We start from the raw sequence: 25,918 nt of genomic DNA, 5'->3' as shown, positions 1-25,918 counted from the left end.
GCATACCTAGTCAGTTGTTCAACTGAAGGAAAAGGGGGATACCTAGTCAGTTGTTCAACTGAAGGAAAAGGGGGATACCTAGTCAGTTGTTCAACTGAAGGAAAAGGGGGATACCTAGTCAGTTGTTCAACTGAAGGAAAAGGGGGATACCTAGTCAGTTGTTCAACTGAAGGAAAAGGGGGGTACCTAGTCAGTTGTTCAACTGAAATGTGTCTTCATGCAACCCTCTGAATCAGAGGTACGGGGCGTTAGTGCACGCCTGGCTGTGCTTGAGGTGACGTCACTTCGGAACCGCTGACGATGTCTTGACTCTCACATCCTGATGGATGTACTTCCTGTGACACGCTGCCAGCGGTCGAGTCAGACAGGAAGTTACAAAAGCTATAGCATCCTGTCTATATCTATTACCAAACTTGGGCTGTGTGTGAAAAGGTACTAGCTGTCAAAATTCTTGTTTCCTCTCAAAGCTCATTAGAGGAGGGAGGGACCTTGGATCCCCTCCTCCAATGAGCTTTGAGAGAAATTGAGGAAGCAAAGATGAGACTGCAGGCCCATTTAGACTGACATGGCTACTGGTTAACGTGAGTATTTGCATGCAGAGATCATTGAGATGGTGCAGAAATTCAAGTCGGCTAGTCTTGTCATTTCCCTAACAAACTCTCAGGTCAGGTGGAACTGCTGGCTGTTATCTATCTTTCCTGGGAACACTTGACTGTATATTTCATATACCCTGTGTAACTGAAGATATTCTGTGTTGTCTTGATGAATATGGCCTAACTAACAGTCTGCTGGATTCATACACTACCACACCCTGTTGTTCTACACCACCATCCCCCTGTTGTTCTACACCACCATCCCCCTGTTGTTGTTGTTCTACACCACCATCCCCCTGTTGTTGTTGTTCTACACCACCATCCCCCTGTTGTTGTTCTACACCACCATCCCCCTGTTGTTCTACACCACCATCCCCCTGTTGTTGTTGTTCTACACCACCATCCCCCTGTTGTTGTTGTTCTACACCACCATCCCCCTGTTGTTGTTGTTCTACACCACCATCCCTCTGTTGTTGTTCTACACCACCATCCCCCTGTTGTTGTTGTTCTACACCACCATCCCCCTGTTGTTGTTGTTCTACACCACCATCCCTCTGTTGTTCTACACCACCATCCCTCTGTTGTTCTACACCACCATCCCTCTGTTGTTGTTCTACACCACCATCCCTCTGTTGTTGTTGTTCTACACCACCATCCCCCTGTTGTTGTTGTTCTACACCACCATCCCCCTGTTGTTGTTGTTCTACACCACCATCCCCCTGTTGTTGTTCTACACCACCATCCCTCTGTTGTTGTTGTTCTACACCACCATCCCTCTGTTGTTGTTCTACACCACCATCCCTCTGTTGTTGTTGTTCTACACCACCATCCCCCTGTTGTTGTTCTACACCACCATCCCTCTGTTGTTGTTGTTCTACACCACCATCCCTCTGTTGTTGTTGTTCTACACCACCATCCCCCTGTTGTTGTTCTACACCACCATCCCCCTGTTGTTGTTGTTCTACACCACCATCCCCCTGTTGTTGTTGTTCTACACCACCATCCCTCTGTTGTTGTTGTTCTACACCACCATCCCCCTGTTGTTGTTGTTCTACACCACCATCCCCCTGTTGTTGTTGTTCTACACCACCATCCCCCTGTTGTTGTTGTTCTACACCACCATCCCCTGTTGTTGTTGTTCTACACCACCATCCCCTGTTGTTGTTGTTCTACACCACCATCCCCTGTTGTTGTTGTTCTACACCACCATCCCTCTGTTGTTGTTGTTCTACACCACCATCCCCTGTTGTTGTTGTTCTACACCACCATCCCCTGTTGTTGTTCTACACCACCATCCCTCTGTTGTTGTTGTTCTACACCACCATCCCTCTGTTGTTGTTGTTCTACACCACCATCCCCTGTTGTTGTTGTTCTACACCACCATCCCTCTGTTGTTGTTCTACACCACCATCCCCCTGTTGTTGTTCTGCACCACCATCCCCCTGTTGTTGTTGTTCTACACCACCATCCCCTGTTGTTGTTGTTCTACACCACCATCCCTCTGTTGTTCTACACCACCATCCCTCTGTTGTTCTACACCACCATCCTCTGTTGTTGTTGTTCTACACCACCATCCCCCTGTTGTTGTTCTACACCACCATCCCTCTGTTGTTGTTGTTCTACACCACCATCCCTCTGTTGTTGTTGTTCTACACCACCATCCCCCTGTTGTTGTTCTACACCACCATCCCCCTGTTGTTGTTGTTCTACACCACCATCCCCCTGTTGTTGTTGTTCTACACCACCATCCCTCTGTTGTTGTTGTTCTACACCACCATCCCCCTGTTGTTGTTGTTCTACACCACCATCCCCCTGTTGTTGTTGTTCTACACCACCATCCCCTGTTGTTGTTGTTCTACACCACCATCCCCCTGTTGTTGTTGTTCTACACCACCATCCCCCTGTTGTTGTTGTTCTACACCACCATCCCCCTGTTGTTGTTGTTCTACACCACCATCCCCCTGTTGTTGTTGTTCTACACCACCATCCCCCTGTTGTTGTTGTTCTACACCACCATCCCCTGTTGTTGTTCTACACCACCATCCCCCTGTTGTTGTTGTTCTACACCACCATCCCTCTGTTGTTGTTGTTCTACACCACCATCCCTCTGTTGTTGTTGTTCTACACCACCATCCCTCTGTTGTTGTTGTTCTACACCACCATCCCTCTGTTGTTGTTGTTCTACACCACCATCCCTCTGTTGTTGTTGTTCTACACCACCATCCCTCTGTTGTTGTTCTACACCACCATCCCCCTCCACCACCATCCCCCTGTTGTTGTTCTACACCACCATCCCCTGTTGTTGTTGTTCTACACCACCATCCCCTGTTGTTGTTCTACACCACCATCCCTCTGTTGTTGTTGTTCTACACCACCATCCCCTGTTGTTCTACACCACCATCCCCCTGTTGTTGTTGTTCTACACCACCATCCCCTGTTGTTGTTGTTCTACCACCATCCCCTGTTGTTGTTGTTCTACACCACCATCCCTCTGTTGTTGTTGTTCTACACCACCATCCCCCTGTTGTTGTTGTTCTACACCACCATCCCCCTGTTGTTGTTGTTCTACACCACCATCCCTCTGTTGTTGTTGTTCTACACCACCATCCCTCTGTTGTTGTTGTTCTACACCACCATCCCTCTGTTGTTGTTGTTCTACACCACCATCCCCCTGTTGTTGTTGTTCTACACCACCATCCCTCTGTTGTTGTTGTTCTACACCACCATCCCCCTGTTGTTGTTGTTCTACACCACCATCCCCCTGTTGTTGTTGTTCTACACCACCATCCCTCTGTTGTTGTTCTACACCACCATCCCCCTGTTGTTGTTGTTCTACACCACCATCCCCCTGTTGTTGTTGTTCTACACCACCATCCCCCTGTTGTTGTTGTTCTACACCACCATCCCCCTGTTGTTGTTGTTCTACACCACCATCCCTCTGTTGTTGTTGTTCTACACCACCATCCCCCTGTTGTTGTTGTTCTACACCACCATCCCCTGTTGTTGTTCTACACCACCATCCCCCTGTTGTTGTTGTTCTACACCACCATCCCCCTGTTGTTGTTCTACACCACCATCCCCCTGTTGTTGTTGTTCTACACCACCATCCCTCTGTTGTTGTTGTTCTACACCACCATCCCTCTGTTGTTGTTGTTCTACACCACCATCCCCTGTTGTTGTTGTTCTACACCACCATCCCCCTGTTGTTGTTGTTCTACACCACCATCCCTCTGTTGTTGTTTCTACACCACCATCCCCCTGTTGTTGTTCTACACCACCATCCCCTGTTGTTGTTCTACACCACCATCCCTCTGTGTTGTTGTTCTACACCACCATCCCTCTGTTGTTGTTGTTCTACACCACCATCCCTCTGTTGTTGTTGTTCTACACCACCATCCCTCTGTTGTTGTTGTTCTACACCACCATCCCTCTGTTGTTGTTGTTCTACACCACCATCCCCTGTTGTTCTACACCACCATCCCTCTGTTGTTGTTGTTCTACACCACCATCCCCTGTTGTTGTTCTACACCACCATCCCCCTGTTGTTGTTGTTCTACACCACCATCCCCTGTTGTTGTTGTTCTACACCACCATCCCCTGTTGTTGTTGTTCTACACCACCATCCCCCTGTTGTTGTTGTTCTACACCACCATCCCCTGTTGTTCTACACCACCATCCCCCTGTTGTTCTACACCACCATCCCCTGTTGTTCTACACCACCATCCCCCTGTTGTTCTACACCACCATCCCCTGTTGTTCTACACCACCATCCCTCTGTTGTTGTTGTTCTACACCACCATCCCTCTGTTGTTGTTGTTCTACACCACCATCCCCTGTGTTGTTCTACACCACCATCCCCCTGTTGTTGTTGTTCTACACCACCATCCCTCTGTTGTTGTTGTTCTACACCACCATCCCCCTGTTGTTCTACACCACCATCCCCCTGTTGTTGTTGTTCTACACCACCATCCCTCTGCTGTTGTTGTTCTACACCACCATCCCCCTGTTGTTCTACACCACCATCCCCCTGTTGTTGTTGTTCTACACCACCATCCCTCTGTTGTTGTTGTTCTACACCACCATCCCTCTGTTGTTGTTGTTCTACACCACCATCCCCCTGTTGTTGTTGTTCTACACCACCATCCCTCTGCTGTTGTTGTTCTACACCACCATCCCTCTGTTGTTGTTGTTCTACACCACCATCCCTCTGTTGTTGTTGTTCTACACCACCATCCCCTGTTGTTGTTGTTCTACACCACCATCCCCTGTTGTTGTTGTTCTACACCACCATCCCTCTGTTGTTGTTGTTCTACACCACCATCCCCCTGTTGTTGTTGTTCTACACCACCATCCCCTGTTGTTGTTGTTCTACACCACCATCCCTCTGTTGTTGTTGTTCTACACCACCATCCCTCTGTTGTTGTTTCTACACCACCATCCCCCTGTTGTTCTACACCACCATCCCCCCACCATCCCCCTGTTGTTCTACACCACCATCCCCTGTTGTTCTACACCACCATCCCCTGTTGTTCTACACCACCATCCCCCTGTTGTTCTACACCACCATCCCCTGTTGTTCTACACCACCATCCCCCTGTTGTTCTACACCACCATCCCCCTGTTGTTCTACACCACCATCCCCCTGTTGTTCTACACCACCATCCCCTGTTGTTCTACACCACCATCCCTCTGTTGTTGTTGTTCTACACCACCATCCCTCTGTTGTTTGTTCTACACCACCATCCCCCTGTTGTTGTTGTTCTACACCACCATCCCCTGTTGTTGTTGTTCTACACCACCATCCCTCTGTTGTTGTTGTTCTACACCACCATCCCCCTGTTGTTCTACACCACCATCCCCCTGTTGTTGTTGTTCTACACCACCATCCCTCTGCTGTTGTTGTTCTACACCACCATCCCCCTGTTGTTCTACACCACCATCCCTCTGTTGTTGTTGTTCTACACCACCATCCCTCTGTTGTTGTTGTTCTACACCACCATCCCTCTGTTGTTGTTGTTCTACACCACCATCCCCTGTTGTTGTTGTTCTACACCACCATCCCTCTGTGTTGTTGTTCTACACCACCATCCCTCTGTTGTTGTTCTACACCACCATCCCTCTGTTGTTGTTGTTCTACACCACCATCCCCTGTTGTTGTTGTTCTACACCACCATCCCCTGTTGTTGTTGTTCTACACCACCATCCCTCTGTTGTTGTTGTTCTACACCACCATCCCCTGTTGTTGTTGTTCTACACCACCATCCCCTGTTGTTGTTGTTCTACACCACCATCCCCTGTTGTTGTTCTACACCACCATCCCTCTGTTGTTGTTGTTCTACACCACCATCCCCTGTTGTTCTACACCACCATCCCCCTGTTGTTCTACACCACCATCCCCTGTTGTTCTACACCACCATCCCCTGTTGTTCTACACCACCATCCCCCTGTTGTTCTACACCACCATCCCCCTGTTGTTCTACACCACCATCCCCTGTTGTTCTACACCACCATCCCCCTGTTGTTCTACACCACCATCCCCCTGTTGTTCTACACCACCATCCCCCTGTTGTTCTTCACCACCATCCCCCTGTTGTTCTACACCACCATCCCTCTGTTGTTGTTCTACACCACCATCCCCTGTTGTTCTACACCACCATCCCTCTGTTGTTGTTGTTCTACACCACCATCCCCTGTTGTTGTTGTTCTACACCACCATCCCCCTGTTGTTCTACACCACCATCCCTCTGTTGTTGTTGTTCTACACCACCATCCCCCTGTTGTTCTACACCACCATCCCCCTGTTGTTGTTGTTCTACACCACCATCCCTCTGTTGTTGTTGTTCTACACCACCATCCCCCTGTTGTTGTTGTTCTACACCACCATCCCCTGTTGTTGTTGTTCTACACCACCATCCCCTGTTGTTCTACACCACCATCCCCCTGTTGTTCTACACCACCATCCCCTGTTGTTCTACACCACCATCCCCCTGTTGTTCTACACCACCATCCCCTGTTGTTGTTGTTCTACACCACCATCCCTCTGTTGTTGTTGTTCTACACCACCATCCCCCTGTTGTTGTTCTACACCACCATCCCCTGTTGTTGTTGTTCTACACCACCATCCCCTGTTGTTGTTGTTCTACACCACCATCCCCTGTTGTTCTACACCACCATCCCCCTGTTGTTGTTGTTCTACACCACCATCCCTCTGCTGTTGTTGTTCTACACCACCATCCCCTGTTGTTGTTCTACACCACCATCCCCCTGTTGTTGTTGTTCTACACCACCATCCCCTGTTGTTGTTGTTCTACACCACCATCCCCTGTTGTTGTTCTACACCACCATCCCCTGTTGTTGTTCTACACCACCATCCCTCTGTTGTTGTTGTTCTACACCACCATCCCCTCTGTTGTTGTTGTTCTACACCACCATCCCCCTGTTGTTGTTGTTCTACACCACCATCCCTCTGCTGTTGTTGTTCTACACCACCATCCCTCTGTTGTTGTTCTACACCACCATCCCTCTGTTGTTGTTGTTCTACACCACCATCCCCCTGTTGTTGTTGTTCTACACCACCATCCCCTGTTGTTGTTGTTCTACACCACCATCCCTCTGTTGTTGTTGTTCTACACCACCATCCCCCTGTTGTTGTTGTTCTACACCACCATCCCCCTGTTGTTGTTGTTCTACACCACCATCCCTCTGTTGTTGTTCTACACCACCATCCCTCTGTTGTTGTTGTTCTACACCACCATCCCCCTGTTGTTCTACACCACCATCCCCTGTTGTTCTACACCACCATCCCCTGTTGTTCTACACCACCATCCCCCTGTTGTTCTACACCACCATCCCCTGTTGTTCTGTCCCCTGTTGTTCTACACCACCATCCCCTGTTGTTCTACACCACCATCCCCTGTTGTTCTACACCACCATCCCCCTGTTGTTCTACACCACCATCCCCCTGTTGTTCTACACCACCATCCCCTGTTGTTCTACACCACCATCCCTCTGTTGTTGTTCTACACCACCATCCCCTGTTGTTCTACACCACCATCCCCCTGTTGTTCTACACCACCATCCCTCTGTTGTTGTTGTTCTACACCACCATCCCCCTGTTGTTGTTGTTCTACACCACCATCCCCTGTTGTTGTTGTTCTACACCACCATCCCTCTGTTGTTGTTGTTCTACACCACCATCCCCCTGTTGTTCTACACCACCATCCCCTGTTGTTCTACACCACCATCCCCTGTTGTTCTACACCACCATCCCCTGTTGTTCTACACCACCATCCCTCTGCTGTTGTTGTTCTACACCACCATCCCTCTGTTGTTGTTGTTCTACACCACCATCCCCCTGTTGTTGTTCTACACCACCATCCCTCTGTTGTTGTTGTTCTACACCACCATCCCCCTGTTGTTGTTCTACACCACCATCCCCTGTTGTTGTTGTTCTACACCACCATCCCCCTGTTGTTCTACACCACCATCACCCTGTTGTTCTACACCACCATCCCCCTGTTGTTCTACACCACCATCCCCTGTTGTTCTACACCACCATCCCCTGTTGTTCTACACCACCATCCCCTGTTGTTCTACACCACCATCCCCCTGTTGTTCTACACCACCATCCCCCTGTTGTTGTCCCCCTGTTGTTCTACACCACCATCCCTCTGTTGTTGTTGTTCTACACCACCATCACCCTGTTGTTGTTGTTCTACACCACCATCCCCTGTTGTTGTTGTTCTACACCACCATCCCCTGTTGTTGTTGTTCTACACCACCATCCCTCTGTTGTTGTTGTTCTACACCACCATCCCCTGTTGTTGTTGTTCTACACCACCATCCCCTGTTGTTGTTCTACACCACCATCCCTCTGTTGTTGTTGTTCTACACCACCATCCCCTGTTGTTCTACACCACCATCACCCTGTTGTTCTACACCACCATCACCCTGTTGTTCTACACCACCATCCCCCTGTTGTTCTACACCACCATCCCCTGTTGTTCTACACCACCATCCCTCTGTTGTTGTTGTTCTACACCACCATCCCCCTGTTGTTCTACACCACCATCACCCTGTTGTTCTACACCACCATCACCCTGTTGTTCTACACCACCATCCCCCTGTTGTTCTACACCACCATCCCCCTGTTGTTCTACACCACCATCCCCTGTTGTTCTACACCACCATCCCCCTGTTGTTCTACACCACCATCCCCCTGTTGTTCTACACCACCATCCCCTGTTGTTCTACACCACCATCCCCCTGTTGTTCTACACCACCATCCCCTGTTGTTCTACACCACCATCCCCCTGTTGTTCTACACCACCATCCCCTGTTGTTCTACACCACCATCCCCTGTTGTTCTACACCACCATCCCCTGTTGTTCTACACCACCATCCCCCTGTTGTTCTACACCACCATCCCCCTGTTGTTCTACACCACCATCCCTCTGTTGTTGTTGTTCTACACCACCATCCCCCTGTTGTTCTACACCACCATCCCTCTGTTGTTGTTCTACACCACCATCCCTCTGTTGTTGTTGTTCTACACCACCATCCCCTGTTGTTGTTGTTCTACACCACCATCCCCCTGTTGTTCTACACCACCATCCCCTGTTGTTCTACACCACCATCCCTCTGTTGTTGTTGTTCTACACCACCATCCCCCTGTTGTTCTACACCACCATCCCCTGTTGTTCTACACCACCATCCCTCTGTTGTTGTTGTTCTACACCACCATCCCTCTGTTGTTGTTGTTCTACACCACCATCCCCTGTTGTTGTTGTTCTACACCACCATCCCCTGTTGTTGTTGTTCTACACCACCATCCCCCTGTTGTTCTGTTCACCACCATCCCCTGTTGTTCTACACCACCATCCCCCTGTTGTTCTACACCACCATCCCCCTGTTGTTCTACACCACCATCCCTCTGTTGTTGTTGTTCTACACCACCATCCCTCTGTTGTTGTTGTTCTACACCACCATCCCCCTGTTGTTGTTCTACACCACCATCCCCCTGTTGTTGTTGTTCTACACCACCATCCCTCTGTTGTTGTTGTTCTACACCACCATCCCCCTGTTGTTCTACACCACCATCCCCCTGTTGTTGTTGTTCTACACCACCATCCCTCTGCTGTTGTTGTTCTACACCACCATCCCTCTGCTGTTGTTGTTCTACACCACCATCCCCCTGTTGTTGTTCTACACCACCATCCCTCTGTTGTTGTTGTTCTACACCACCATCCCTCTGTTGTTGTTCTACACCACCATCCCTCTGTTGTTGTTGTTCTACACCACCATCCCCCTGTTGTTGTTGTTCTACACCACCATCCCTCTGCTGTTGTTGTTCTACACCACCATCCCTCTGTTGTTGTTCTACACCACCATCCCTCTGTTGTTGTTCTACACCACCATCCCCTGTTGTTGTTGTTCTGCACCACCATCCCCCTGTTGTTGTTGTTCTACACCACCATCCCTCTGTTGTTGTTGTTCTACACCACCATCCCCCTGTTGTTGTTGTTCTACATCACCATCCCCCTGTTGTTGTTGTTCTACACCACCATCCCTCTGTTGTTGTTCTACACCACCATCCCTCTGTTGTTGTTGTTCTACACCACCATCCCCCTGTTGTTCTACACCACCATCCCCCTGTTGTTCTACACCACCATCCCCCTGTTGTTCTACACCACCATCCCCCTGTTGTTCTACACCACCATCCCCCTGTTGTTCTACACCACCATCCCCCTGTTGTTCTACACCACCATCCCCCTGTTGTTCTACACCACCATCCCCCTGTTGTTCTACACCACCATCCCCCTGTTGTTCTACACCACCATCCCCCTGTTGTTCTACACCACCATCCCCCTGTTGTTCTACACCACCATCCCTCTGTTGTTGTTGTTCTACACCACCATCCCCTGTTGTTCTACACCACCATCCCCCTGTTGTTCTACACCACCATCCCTCTGTTGTTGTTGTTCTACACCACCATCCCCCCTGTTGTTGTTGTTCTATCCCCCTGTTGTTGTTGTTCTACACCACCATCCCTCTGTTGTTGTTGTTCTACACCACCATCCCCCTGTTGTTCTACACCACCATCCCCCTGTTGTTCTACACCACCATCCCCTGTTGTTCTACACCACCATCCCCCTGTTCTACACCACCATCCCTCTGCTGTTGTTGTTCTACACCACCATCCCTCTGTTGTTGTTGTTCTACACCACCATCCCCTGTTGTTGTTCTACACCACCATCCCTCTGTTGTTGTTGTTCTACACCACCATCCCCTGTTGTTGTTCTACACCACCATCCCCCTGTTGTTGTTGTTCTACACCACCATCCCCTGTTGTTCTACACCACCATCACCCTGTTGTTCTACACCACCATCCCCCTGTTGTTCTACACCACCATCCCCCTGTTGTTCTACACCACCATCCCCCTGTTGTTCTACACCACCATCACCCTGTTGTTCTACACCACCATCCCCCTGTTGTTCTACACCACCATCCCCCTGTTGTTCTACACCACCATCCCCCTGTTGTTCTACACCACCATCCCTCTGCTGTTGTTGTTCTACACCACCATCACCCTGTTGTTGTTGTTCTACACCACCATCCCCCTGTTGTTGTTGTTCTACACCACCATCCCTCTGTTGTTGTTGTTCTACACCACCATCCCCTTGTTGTTGTTCTACACCACCATCCCCCTGTTGTTGTTCTACACCACCATCCCTCTGTTGTTGTTGTTCTACACCACCATCCCCCTGTTGTTCTACACCACCATCACCCTGTTGTTCTACACCACCATCACCCTGTTGTTCTACACCACCATCACCCTGTTGTTCTACACCACCATCCCCTGTTGTTCTACACCACCATCCCTCTGTTGTTGTTGTTCTACACCACCATCCCCTGTTGTTCTACACCACCATCACCCTGTTGTTCTACACCACCATCACCCTGTTGTTCTACACCACCATCACCCTGTTGTTCTACACCACCATCACCCTGTTGTTCTACACCACCATCCCCCTGTTGTTCTACACCACCATCCCCCTGTTGTTCTACACCACCATCCCCTGTTGTTGTTCTACACCACCATCCCCTGTTGTTCTACACCACCATCCCCCTGTTGTTCTACACCACCATCCCCTGTTGTTCTACACCACCATCCCCTGTTGTTCTACACCACCATCCCCCTGTTGTTCTACACCACCATCCCCCTGTTGTTCTACACCACCATCCCCCTGTTGTTCTACACCACCATCCCCCTGTTGTTCTACACCACCATCCCCCTGTTGTTCTACACCACCATCCCCCTGTTTGTTCTACACCACCATCCCCCTGTTGTTGTTCTACACCACCATCCCCCTGTTGTTGTTCTACACCACCATCCCTCTGTTGTTGTTGTTCTACACCACCATCCCTCTGTTGTTGTTGTTCTACACCACCATCCCTCTGTTGTTGTTGTTCTACACCACCATCCCCTGTTGTTGTTGTTCTACACCACCATCCCTCTGTTGTTGTTGTTCTACACCACCATCCCTCTGTTGTTGTTGTTCTACACCACCATCCCTCTGTTGTTGTGTTCTACACCACCATCCCTCTGTTGTTGTTGTTCTACACCACCATCCCTCTGTTGTTGTTGTTCTACACCACCATCCCTCTGTTGTTGTTGTTCTACACCACCATCCCCTGTTGTTGTTGTTGTTCTACACCACCATCCCCCTGTTGTTGTTCTACACCACCATCCCTCTGTTGTTGTTCTACACCACCATCCCTCTGTTGTTGTTGTTCTACACCACCATCCCTCTGTTGTTGTTGTTCTACACCACCATCCCCCTGTTGTTGTTGGTCTACACCACCATCCCCTGTTGTTGTTGTTCTACACCACCATCCCTCTGTTGTTGTTGTTCTACACCACCATCCCCCTGTTGTTCTACACCACCATCCCCCTGTTGTTCTACACCACCATCCCCCTGTTGTTCTACACCACCATCCCCCTGTTGTTCTACACCACCATCCCCCTGTTGTTCTACACCACCATCCCCTGTTGTTCTACACCACCATCCCCTGTTGTTCTACACCACCATCCCCTGTTGTTGTTCTACACCACCATCCCCTGTTGTTGTTCTACACCACCATCCCTCTGTTGTTGTTCTACACCACCATCCCTCTGTTGTTGTTCTACACCACCATCCCCTGTTGTTGTTCTACACCACCATCCCCTGTTGTTGTTGTTCTACACCACCATCCCCCTGTTGTTGTTGTTCTACACCACCATCCCCCTGTTGTTGTTGTTCTACACCACCATCCCCCTGTTGTTGTTGTTCTGCACCACCATCCCCCTGTTGTTGTTCTACACCACCATCCCCCTGTTGTTGTTCTACACCACCATCCCCCTGTTGTTCTACACCACCATCCCCTGTTGTTCTACACCACCATCCCCCTGTTGTTCTACACCACCATCCCCCTGTTGTTCTACACCACCATCCCTCTGCTGTTGTTGTTCTACACCACCATCCCTCTGTTGTTGTTGTTCTACACCACCATCCCTCTGTTGTTGTTGTTCTACACCACCATCCCCTGTTGTTGTTGTTCTACACCACCATCACCCTGTTGTTGTTGTTGTTCTACACCACCATCACCCTGTTGTTGTTGTTCTACACCACCATCCCCTGTTGTTCTACACCACCATCCCCCTGTTGTTGTTGTTCTACACCACCATCCCCCTGTTGTTGTTGTTCTACACCACCATCCCCTGTTGTTGTTGTTCTACACCACCATCCCTCTGTTGTTGTTGTTCTACACCACCATCCCCTGTTGTTGTTGTTCTACACCACCATCCCCTGTTGTTGTTGTTCTACACCACCATCCCCTGTTGTTGTTGTTCTACACCACCATCCCCCTGTTGTTGTTGTTCTACACCACCATCCCTCTGTTGTTGTTGTTGTTCTACACCACCATCACCCTGTTGTTTGTTCTACACCACCATCACCTGTTGTTGTTGTTCTACACCACCATCACCCTGTTGTTGTTGTTCTACACCACCATCCCCTGTTGTTGTTGTTCTACACCACCATCACCCTGTTGTTGTTGTTGTTCTACACCACCATCACCCTGTTGTTGTTGTTCTACACCACCATCCCCTGTTGTTCTACACCACCATCACCCTGTTGTTGTTGTTCTACCACCATCCCCCTGTTGTTGTTGTTCTACACCACCATCCCTGTTGTTGTTGTTGTTCTACACCACCATCCCCCTGTTGTTCTACACCACCATCCCCTGTTGTTCTACACCATCCCCTGTTGTTCTACACCACCATCCCCCTGTTGTTCTACACCACCATCCCTCTGTTGTTCTACACCACCATCCCCCTGTTGTTCTACACCACCATCCCCCTGTTGTTCTACACCACCATCCCCCTGTTGTTCTACACCACCATCCCCCTGTTGTTCTACACCACCATCCCCTGTTGTTGTTGTTCTACACCACCATCCCTCTGTTGTTCTACACCACCATCCCCTGTTGTTCTACACCACCATCCCCCTGTTGTTGTTGTTCTACACCACCATCCCCCTGTTGTTGTTGTTCTACACCACCATCCCCTGTTGTTGTTGTTCTACACCACCATCACCCTGTTGTTCTACACCACCATCCCCCTGTTCTACACCACCATCACCCTGTTGTTCTACACCACCATCCCCCTGTTGTTGTTGTTCTACACCACCATCCCCCTGTTGTTGTTCTACACCACCATCCCCCTGTTGTTGTTGTTCTACACCACCATCCCCTGTTGTTCTACACCACCATCCCTCTGTTGTTCTACACCACCATCCCTCTGTTGTTCTACACCACCATCCCTCTGTTGTTGTTCTACACCACCATCCCCCTGTTGTTGTTCTACACCACCATCCCCCTGTTGTTGTTGTTCTACACCACCATCCCCCTGTTGTTGTTGTTCTACACCACCATCCCCCTGTTGTTGTTGTTCTACACCACCATCCCCCTGTTGTTCTACACCACCATCCCCCTGTTGTTCTACACCACCATCCCTCTGCTGTTGTTGTTCTACACCACCATCCCTCTGTTGTTGTTGTTCTACACCAGCATCCCCTGTTGTTGTTGTTCTACACCACCATCCCTCTGTTGTTGTTGTTCTACACCACCATCCCCTGTTGTTCTACACCACCATCCCCTGTTGTTCTACACCACCATCCCCTGTTGTTCTACACCACCATCCCCCTGTTGTTCTACACCACCATCCCTCTGCTGTTGTTGTTCTACACCACCATCCCTCTGTTGTTGTTGTTCTACACCACCATCCCCCTGTTGTTGTTCTACACCACCATCCCTCTGTTGTTGTTGTTCTACACCACCATCCCCCTGTTGTTGTTGTTCTACACCACCATCCCTCTGTTGTTGTTGTTCTACACCACCATCCCCCTGTTGTTCTACACCACCATCACCCTGTTGTTCTACACCACCATCCCCTGTTGTTCTACACCACCATCACCCTGTTGTTCTACACCACCATCCCCCTGTTGTTCTACACCACCATCACCCTGTTGTTCTACACCACCATCCCCCTGTTGTTCTACACCACCATCCCCCTGTTGTTCTACACCACCATCCCCCTGTTGTTCTACACCACCATCCCTCTGCTGTTGTTGTTCTACACCACCATCACCCTGTTGTTGTTGTTCTACACCACCATCCCTCTGTTGTTGTTGTTCTACACCACCATCCCTCTGTTGTTGTTGTTCTACACCACCATCCCCCTGTTGTTGTTGTTCTACACCACCATCCCCCTGTTGTTGTTCTACACCACCATCCCTCTGTTGTTGTTGTTCTACACCACCATCCCCCTGTTGTTCTACACCACCATCACCCTGTTGTTCTACACCACCATCACCCTGTTGTTCTACACCACCATCACCCTGTTGTTCTACACCACCATCCCCCTGTTGTTCTACACCACCATCCCTCTGTTGTTGTTGTTCTACACCACCATCCCCCTGTTGTTCTACACCACCATCACCCTGTTGTTCTACACCACCATCACCCTGTTGTTCTACACCACCATCACCCTGTTGTTCTACACCACCATCACCCTGTTGTTCTACACCACCATCCCCTGTTGTTCTACACCACCATCCCCTGTTGTTTCTACACCACCATCCCCCTGTTGTTCTACACCACCATCCCCCTGTTGTTCTACACCACCATCCCCCTGTTGTTCTACACCACCATCCCCCTGTTGTTCTACACCACCATCCCCTGTTGTTCTACACCACCATCCCCTGTTGTTCTACACCACCATCCCCCTGTTGTTCTACACCACCATCCCCCTGTTGTTCTACACCACCATCCCCCTGTTGTTCTACACCACCATCCCCCTGTTGTTCTACACCACCATCCCCCTGTTGTTCTACACCACCATCCCCCTGTTGTTCTACACCACCATCCCCCTGTTGTTGTTCTACACCACCATCCCTCTGTTGTTGTTGTTCTACACCACCATCCCTCTGTTGTTGTTGTTCTACACCACCATCCCTCTGTTGTTGTTGTTCTACACCACCATCCCCCTGTTGTTGTTGTTCTACACCACCATCCCTCTGTTGTTGTTGTTCTACACCACCATCCCTCTGTTGTTGTTGTTCTACACCACCATCCCTCTGTTGTTGTTGTTCTACACCACCATCCCTCTGTTGTTGTTGTTCTACACCACCATCCCTCTGTTGTTGTTGTTCTACACCACCATCCCTCTGTTGTTGTTGTTCTACACCACCATCCCCCTGTTGTTGTTGTTGTTCTACACCACCATCCCCCTGTTGTTGTTCTACACCACCATCCCTCTGTTGTTGTTCTACACCACCATCCCTCTGTTGTTGTTGTTCTACACCACCATCCCTCTGTTGTTGTTGTTCTACACCACCATCCCCCTGTTGTTGTTGTTCTACACCACCATCGCCCTGTTGTTGTTGTTCTACACCACCATCCCTCTGTTGTTGTTGTTCTACACCACCATCCCCCTGTTGTTCTACACCACCATCCCCCTGTTGTTCTACACCACCATCCCCCTGTTGTTCTACACCACCATCCCCCTGTTGTTCTACACCACCATCCCCCTGTTGTTCTACACCACCATCCCCTGTTGTTCTACACCACCATCCCCTGTTGTTCTACACCACCATCCCCTGTTGTTGTTCTACACCACCATCCCCTGTTGTTGTTCTACACCACCATCCCTCTGTTGTTGTTCTTCACCACCATCCCTCTGTTGTTGTTCTACACCACCATCCCCCTGTTGTTGTTCTACACCACCATCCCCCTGTTGTTGTTGTTCTACACCACCATCCCCCTGTTGTTGTTGTTCTACACCACCATCCCCTGTTGTTGTTGTTCTACACCACCATCCCCTGTTGTTGTTGTTCTACACCACCATCCCCCTGTTGTTGTTCTACACCACCATCCCCCTGTTGTTGTTCTACACCACCATCCCCTGTTGTTCTACACCACCATCCCCCTGTTGTTCTACACCACCATCCCCTGTTGTTCTACACCACCATCCCCCTGTTGTTCTACACCACCATCCCTCTGTTGTTCTACACCACCATCCCTCTGTTGTTGTTGTTCTACACCACCATCCCTCTGTTGTTGTTGTTCTACACCACCATCACCCTGTTGTTGTTGTTCTACACCACCATCACCCTGTTGTTGTTGTTGTTCTACACCACCATCACCCTGTTGTTGTTGTTGTTCTACACCACCATCACCCTGTTGTTGTTGTTGTTCTACACCACCATCCCCCTGTTGTTGTTGTTCTACACCACCATCCCCCTGTTGTTGTTGTTCTACACCACCATCCCCTGTTGTTGTTGTTCTACACCACCATCCCTCTGTTGTTGTTGTTCTACACCACCATCCCCCTGTTGTTGTTGTTCTACACCACCATCCCCCTGTTGTTGTTGTTCTACACCACCATCACCCTGTTGTTGTTGTTCTACACCACCATCCCCCTGTTGTTGTTGTTCTACACCACCATCCCTCTGTTGTTGTTGTTGTTCTACACCACCATCACCCTGTTGTTGTTGTTCTACACCACCATCACCCTGTTGTTGTTGTTCTACACCACCATCACCCTGTTGTTGTTGTTCTACACCACCATCACCCTGTTGTTGTTGTTCTACACCACCATCACCCTGTTGTTGTTGTTGTTCTACACCACCATCACCCTGTTGTTGTTGTTCTACACCACCATCCCCCTGTTGTTCTACACCACCATCACCCTGTTGTTGTTGTTCTACACCACCATCCCCCTGTTGTTGTTGTTCTACACCACCATCCCTCTGTTGTTGTTGTTGTTCTACACCACCATCCCCCTGTTGTTCTACACCACCATCCCCCTGTTGTTCTACACCATCCCCCTGTTGTTCTACACCACCATCCCCCTGTTGTTCTACACCACCATCCCCCTGTTGTTCTACACCACCATCCCCCTGTTGTTCTACACCACCATCCCCCTGTTGTTCTACACCACCATCCCTCTGTTGTTCTACACCACCATCCCCCTGTTGTTCTACACCACCATCCCCCTGTTGTTGTTGTTCTACACCACCATCCCTCTGTTGTTCTACACCACCATCCCCCTGTTGTTCTACACCACCATCCCCCTGTTGTTGTTGTTCTACACCACCATCCCCCTGTTGTTGTTGTTCTACACCACCATCCCCCTGTTGTTGTTGTTCTACACCACCATCACCCTGTTGTTCTACACCACCATCCCCCTGTTCTACCACCATCACCCTGTTGTTCTACACCACCATCCCCCTGTTGTTGTTGTTCTACACCACCATCCCCCTGTTGTTGTTCTACACCACCATCCCTCTGTTGTTGTTCTACACCACCATCCCCCTGTTGTTCTACACCACCATCCCCTGTTGTTCTACACCACCATCCCTCTGTTGTTCTACACCACCATCCCTCTGTTGTTGTTCTACACCACCATCCCCCTGTTGTTGTTCTACACCACCATCCCCCTGTTGTTGTTGTTCTACACCACCATCCCCCTGTTGTTGTTGTTCTACACCACCATCCCCTGTTGTTGTTGTTCTACACCACCATCCCCCTGTTGTTCTACACCACCATCCCCCTGTTGTTCTACACCACCACCATCCCTCTGTTGTTGTTGTTCTACACCACCATCCCTCTGTTGTTGTTCTACACCACCATCCCTCTGTTGTTGTTCTACACCACCATCCCTCTGTTGTTCTACACCACCATCCCTCTGTTGTTCTACACCACCATCCCTCTGTTGTTGTTCTACACCACCATCCCCCTGTTGTTGTTCTACACCACCATCCCCCTGTTGTTGTTCTACACCACCATCCCTCTGTTGTTGTTCTACACCACCATCCCTCTGTTGTTGTTCTACACCACCATCCCCCTGTTGTTGTTGTTCTACACCACCATCCCCCTGTTGTTCTACACCACCATCCCCCTGTTGTTGTTCTACACCACCATCCCCCTGTTGTTGTTGTTCTACACCACCATCCCCCTGTTGTTGTTGTTCTACACCACCATCCCTCTGTTGTTGTTGTTCTACACCACCATCCCCCTGTTGTTGTTGTTCTACACCACCATCCCTCTGTTGTTGTTCTACACCACCATCCCCCTGTTGTTGTTGTTCTACACCACCATCCCCCTGTTGTTGTTGTTCTACACCACCATCCCCCTGTTGTTCTACACCACAGAACACAAATCGATTTTAAGTCTTATAAAGATACTATATACGCGTCCCCTTTTCCCCCATATAGTGTACTGCTATGGAACAGGGCCCATACTCATTGGTTCCACATTTGGAACACATAGATTGGCCTCAGACAAACTCACCTGATTTAACTCTTTTGAGGGCTTGATGATTAGTTGACAAGTTAAATCAGGTGAGTTTGTCCAGGGCTACATAAAAATGTGTTGTGTGTTTGAGAAACTCTGTTGGGTGTACTGGGGGACCAGGGTTGGGGGTACTGGGGGACCAGGGTTGGGGGTACTGGGGGACCAGGGTTGGGGGTTCTGGGGACCAGGGTTGGGGGATACTGGGGGACCAGGGTTGGGGGATACTGGGGGAGTTGAGAAACTCTGTTGGGGGATACTGGGGGACCAGGGTTGGGGGATACTGGGGGAGTTGAGAAACTCTGTTGGGGGTACTGGGGGACCAGGGTTGGGGGTACTGGGGGACCAGGGTTGGGGGTACTGGGGGACCAGGGTTGGGGGATACTGGGGGACCAGGGTTGGGGGACCAGGGTTGGGGGATACTGGGGAGTTGAGAAACTCTGTTGGGGGATACTGGGGGACCAGGGTTGGGGGATACTGGGGGACCAGGGTTGGGGGATACTGGGGGACCAGGGTTGGGCGATACTGGGGGAGTTGAGAAACTCTGTTGGGGGTACTAGGGGACCAGGGTTGGGGGATACTGGAGGACCAGGGTTGGGGGTACTGGGGGACCAGGGTTGGGGGTACTGGGGGACCAGGGTTGGGGGATACTGGGGGACCAGGGTTGGGGATACTGGGGGACCAGGGTTGGTGGATACTGGGGGACCAGGGTTGGTGGATACTGGAGGACCAGGGTTGGTGGATACTGGAGGACCAGGGTTGGTGGATACTGGAGGACCAGGGTTGGGGGATACTGGAGGACCAGGGTTGGGGGATACTGGGGGACCAGGGTTGGGGGACCAGGGTTGGGGGATACTGGGGAGTTGAGAAACTCTGTTGGGGGATACTGGGGACCAGGGTTGGGGGATACTGGGGGACCAGGGTTGGGGGATACTGGGGGACCAGGGTTGGTGGATACTGGAGGACCAGGGTTGGGGGATACTGGGGGACCAGGGTTGGGGGACCAGGGTTGGGGGATACTGGGGAGTTGAGAAACTCTGTTGGGGGATACTGGGGACCAGGGTTGGGGGATACTGGGGGACCAGGGTTGGGGGATACTGGGGGACCAGGGTTGGGGGATACTGGGGAGTTGAGAAACTCTGTTGGGGGTACTAGGGGACCAGGGTTGGGGGATACTGGAGGACCAGGGTTGGGGGTACTGGGGGACCAGGGTTGGGGGTACTGGGGGACCAGGGTTGGGGGACCAGGGTTGGTGGATACTGGAGGACCAGGGTTGGTGGATACTGGAGGACCAGGGTTGGGGGATACTGGGGGACCAGGGTTGGGGGACCAGGGTTGGGGGATACTGGGGGAGTTGAGAAACTCTGTTGGGGGATACTGGGGGACCAGGGTTGGGGGATACTGGGGGACCAGGGTTGGTGGATACTGGAGGACCAGGGTTGGTGGATACTGGAGGACCAGGGTTGGGGGATACTGGGGGACCAGGGTTGGGGGATACTGGGGGACCAGGGTTGGGGGTACTGGAGGACCAGGGTTGGTGGATACTGGAGGACCAGGGTTGGTTGATACTGGAGGACCAGGGTTGGTGGATATTGGAGGACCAGGGTTGGGGGTACCGGAGGAGTTGAGAAACTCTGTTGGGGGTATTGGAGGACCAGGGTTGGGGGTACCGGAGGAGTTGAGAAACTCTGTTGGGGGTACTGGAGGACCAGGGTTGGGGGATACTGGGAGACCAGGGTTGGGGGTACTGGAGGAGTTGAGAAACTCTGTTGGGGGTACTGGAGGACCAGGGTTGGTGGATACTGGAGGACCAGGGTTGGTGGATACTGGAGGACCAGGGTTGGTGGATACTGGAGGACCAGGGTTGGTGGATACTGGAGGACCAGGGTTGGGGGTACTGGGGGACCAGGGTTGGGGGTAATGGGGGAGTTGAGAAACACAACAGTGTACTACTGTTGACCACTTCTTCCCCTCCCTCCAGGAGAAGTATGAAAGCCAGCACTCGGAGGCGTACCGTCAGATCTCTACTCTGGAAGAAGACCTGGCTGAGACCACGGCCATCAGAGACCAGCTCCATAAATACATCAGAGAGCTGGAGCAGGCTAATGATGACCTGGAGAGATCCAAGAGGTAAGAGGAGGGAGGGGGTGGTGTGTAACTGGAGCAGGCTAACGATGACCTGGAGAGATCCAAGAGGTAAGAGGAGGGAGGGGGTGGTGTGTAACTGGAGCAGGCTAATGGTGACCTGGAGAGATCCAAGAGGTAAGAGGAGGGAGGGGGTGGTGTGTAACTGGAGCAGGCTAATGATGACCTGGAGAGATCCAAGAGGTAAGAGGAGGGAGGGGGTGGTGGTGTGTAACTGGAGCAGGCTAATGATGACCTGGAGAGATCCAAGAGGTAAGAGGAGGGAGGGGGTGGTGTGTAACTGGAGCAGGCTAACGATGACCTGGAGAGATCCAAGAGGTAAGAGGAGGGAGGGGGGTGGTGTGTAACTGGAGCAGGCTAATGATGACCTGGAGAGATCCAAGAGGTAAGAGGAGGGAGGGGGGTGGTGTGTAACTGGAGCAGGCTAACATTGACCTGGAGAGATTCAAGGAGGGGGGTGTAACTGGAGCAGGCTAATGATGACCTGGAGAGATCCAAGAGGTAAGAGGAGGGAGGGTGTAACTGGAGCAGGCTAATGATGACCTGGAGAGATCCAAGAGGTAAGAGGAGGGAGGGTGTAACTGGAGGGCTAATGATGACCTGGAGAGATCCAAGAGGTAAGAGGAGGGAGGGGGGGTGTAACTGGAGCAGGCTAATGATGACCTGGAGAGATCCAAGAGGTAAGAGGAGGGAGGGTGTAACTGGAGCAGGCTAATGATGACCTGGAGAGATCCAAGAGGTAAGAGGAGGGAGGGGGTGGTGTGTAACTGGAGCAGGCTAATGATGACCTGGAGAGATCCAAGAGGTAAGAGGAGGGAGGGGGGTGGTGTGTAACTGGAGCAGGCTAATGATGACCTGGAGAGATCCAAGAGGTAAGAGGAGGGAGGGGGTGGTGTGTAACTGGAGCAGGCTAATGATGACCTGGAGAGATCCAAGAGGTAAGAGGAGGGAGGGGGGTGGTGTGTAACTGGAGCAGGCTAATGATGACCTGGAGAGATCCAAGAGGTAAGAGGAGGGAGGGGGTGGTGTGTAACTGGAGCAGGCTAATGATGACCTGGAGAGATCCAAGAGGTAAGAGGAGGGAGGGGGTGGTGTGTAACTGGAGCAGGCTAATGATGACCTGGAGAGATCCAAGAGGTAAGAGGAGGGAGGGGGTGGTGTGTAACTGGAGCAGGCTAATGATGACCTGGAGAGATCCAAGAGGTAAGAGGAGGGAGGGGGTGGTGTGTAACTGGAGCAGGCTAATGATGACCTGGAGAGATCCAAGAGGTAAGAGGAGGGAGGGGGGTGGTGTGTAACTGGAGCAGGCTAATGATGACCTGGAGAGATCCAAGAGGTAAGAGGAGGGAGGGAGGGGGTGGTGTGTAACTGGAGCAGGCTAATGATGACCTGGAGAGATCCAAGAGGTAAGAGGAGGGAGGGGGGTGGTGTGTAACTGGAGCAGGCTAATGATGACCTGGAGAGATCCAAGAGGTAAGAGGAGGGAGGGAGGGGGTTGGTGTGTAACTGGAGCAGGCTAATGATGACCTGGAGAGATCCAAGAGGTAAGAGGAGGGAGGGGGGTGGTGTGTAACTGGAGCAGGCTAATGATGACCTGGAGAGATCCAAGAGGTAAGAGGAGGGAGGGGGTGGTGTGTAACTGGAGCAGGCTAATGATGACCTGGAGAGATCCAAGAGGTAAGAGGAGGGAGGGGGGTGGTGTGTAACTGGAGCAGGCTAATGATGACCTGGAGAGATCCAAGAGGTAAGAGGAGGGAGGGAGGGGGTGGTGTGTAACTGGAGCAGGCTAATGATGACCTGGAGAGATCCAAGAGGTAAGAGGAGGGAGGGTGTAACTGGAGCAGGCTAATGATGACCTGGAGAGATCCAAGAGGTAAGAGGAGGGAGGGTGTAACTGGAGCAGGCTAATGATGACCTGGAGAGATCCAAGAGGTAAGAGGAGGGAGGGTGTAACTGGAGCAGGCTAATGATGACCTGGAGAGATCCAAGAGGTAAGAGGAGGGAGGGTGTAACTGGAGCAGGCTAATGATGACCTGGAGAGATCCAAGAGGTAAGAGGAGGGAGGGTGTAACTGGAGCAGGCTAATGATGACCTGGAGAGATCCAAGAGGTAAGAGGAGGGAGGGGGGTGGTGTGTAACTGGAGCAGGCTAACAATGACCTGGAGAGATCCAAGAGGTAAGAGGAGGGAGGGGGGTGGTGTGTAACTGGAGCAGGCTAACGATGACCTGGAGAGATCCAAGAGGTAAGAGGAGGGAGGGGGGTGGTGTGTAACTGGAGCAGGCTAACAATGACCTGGAGAGATCCAAGAGGTAAGAGGAGGGAGGGGGGTGGTGTGTAACTGGAGCAGGCTAACAATGACCTGGAGAGATTCAAGGAGGGGGGGGTGTAACTGGAGCAGGCTAATGATGACCTGGAGAGACCCCCTATATCATAAGCACCTCTTTTTCTCTCTGTGCTCCCTGCACCATCTCACTGGCAGGATTCTTACATAGAGAATGGTTCTTAATGATGTACACTAACTCTTCCTAAACCTTTTCCTCCTCTCTGTCACCCCTCCATCAGGGCGACCATCATGTCTCTGGAGGACTTTGAACAGAGGATGAACCACGTGATAGAGAGGAATGCCTTCCTGGAGAGCGAGCTGGATGAGAAGGAGAACCTACTGGAGTCCGTTCAGAGACTGAAGGATGAAGCCAGAGGTGTGTCTAGGATCAGGATCCCCATGAGCCGACGCCGTCATGTTAGCTAATCTTCCTGGGGTCCAACAGCAATTTAATAAGACATTACAAACATTTAACAAGTAGACAATTAAAATACCTGACAGGAAACACATTTAACATGCAGTTGATGCTTTCTATTTCCTGTCGGGTCACATGGTCTTTACTATTTCCTGTCGGGTCACGTGGTCTGTACTATTTCCTGTCGGGTCACGTGGTCTGTACTATTTCCTGTCGGGTCACGTGGTCTGTACTATTTCCTGTCGGGTCACGTGGTCTGTACTATTTCCTGTCGGGTCACGTGGTCTGTACTATTTCCTGTCGGGTCACGTGGTCTGTACTATTTCCTGTCGGGTCACGTGGTCTGTACTATTTCCTGTCGGGTCACGTGGTCTGTACTATTTCCTGTCGGGTCACGTGGTCTGTACTATTTTCGTGAGATATATGGATTGGTAAAGAGTTCCATTCAGCTTTGGCTCTATATAAAACTGTAGGTGTAAGAGGATTTAAGGCTTTGTGGGTCTTGTGCTGCAGGCTGAGACATCAGGCTGGGACAGTGTTCATGTGTCTCTGTGTTATGAATTAATGGTCCTGTCCTGGTTAACCTGGCTAACGGTTGGTCTGGCTAACGGTTGGTCTGGCTAACGGTTGGTCTGGCTAACGGTTGGTCTGGCTAACGGTTGGTCTGGCTAACGGTTGGTCTGGCTAACGGTTGGTCTGGTTAACTGGCGGTCCCGTTGGCCTGGTTAACTCCACAGGCGCAGGGGGCTGAACCAGGGATGGAATGATCCCACAGAGCTGTGCTAGCTATGACATCATCAGTCACTCTTAAAGGGACAGGTTTTCTTACTGTCTCTGTGTGTGTCTTAGATCTAAGACAGGAGTTGGCTGTCCAACAGAAGCAGGAAAGACGACCGTCCTTCGCTGTCACCAAAGACTCTTCCTCCGACAAGACTGAGGACAAAACATCCCTCTATACCTCCCATTCATCAACACGACCGCCCTCATCCCTCCATACCGCTCCTCCTCCTGCTCTCCCTCCATCCCTCCTCTCCACGCCCTCCAGACCCCCCCACCCCTCAGCAAGCCCCTTCACCACCCCCCCACCCTCTTACAGCAGAGGTGAGTGCCCCCGTGTGTGTGTTCATGTGTAAAATGTGTATGTAGTAAGAGATGTGTAAGAGATGTAAAACTCTTTTATTATTGTGTGTTCAGGCGATGGCCTATCGGGTGCTTCTCTCACCACGTCAACACGTATCTCAGCTCTCAACATCGTAGGAGAACTGCTGAGGAAAGTCGGGGTAAGATGACTGCGGTGATTGTCTTCTAATTCTAATACACACACACTACACAACTACCCACCTACACACTACACCAGGGGTTCTCAACCTAGGGGGCGTGCCCACCATATGGGTCGTCAACGTTTGGTGGGGGGGCGGGGACTTTCCTTTTATTTGAGGGATAATTATTACTATTTTCTTTTTACAGTTTGTGATTTGTTTATACACATCTAAAATTATGCATAAATCCGCAACGCTTTAGGCTAGCAACAATGCAGTAAGATGCT

General features: G+C 51.0%; 1 protein-coding gene across 1 annotated transcript in view; it reads left to right on the top strand.

Annotated features, from left to right (window-relative positions):
- The window catches only part of LOC127923193 (nuclear distribution protein nudE homolog 1-like), a 40,099-nt gene that overhangs the window by 7,572 nt on the left and 6,609 nt on the right, over window positions 1–25,918 (top strand). Inside the window, exons 3-6 of the mRNA XM_052507137.1 lie at window positions 21,470–21,618; window positions 24,197–24,333; window positions 25,222–25,473; window positions 25,567–25,652. Coding sequence (XP_052363097.1) covers window positions 21,470–21,618; window positions 24,197–24,333; window positions 25,222–25,473; window positions 25,567–25,652 — 624 coding nt within the window. The remainder of the gene's footprint in view (window positions 1–21,469; window positions 21,619–24,196; window positions 24,334–25,221; window positions 25,474–25,566; window positions 25,653–25,918) is intronic.

Source organism: Oncorhynchus keta, unplaced genomic scaffold (assembly GCF_023373465.1).
Source record: "Oncorhynchus keta strain PuntledgeMale-10-30-2019 unplaced genomic scaffold, Oket_V2 Un_contig_28732_pilon_pilon, whole genome shotgun sequence".
Taxonomy (NCBI): Eukaryota; Metazoa; Chordata; class Actinopteri; order Salmoniformes; family Salmonidae; genus Oncorhynchus; species Oncorhynchus keta.
This window is presented reverse-complemented; position numbering and strand designations above follow the sequence as displayed.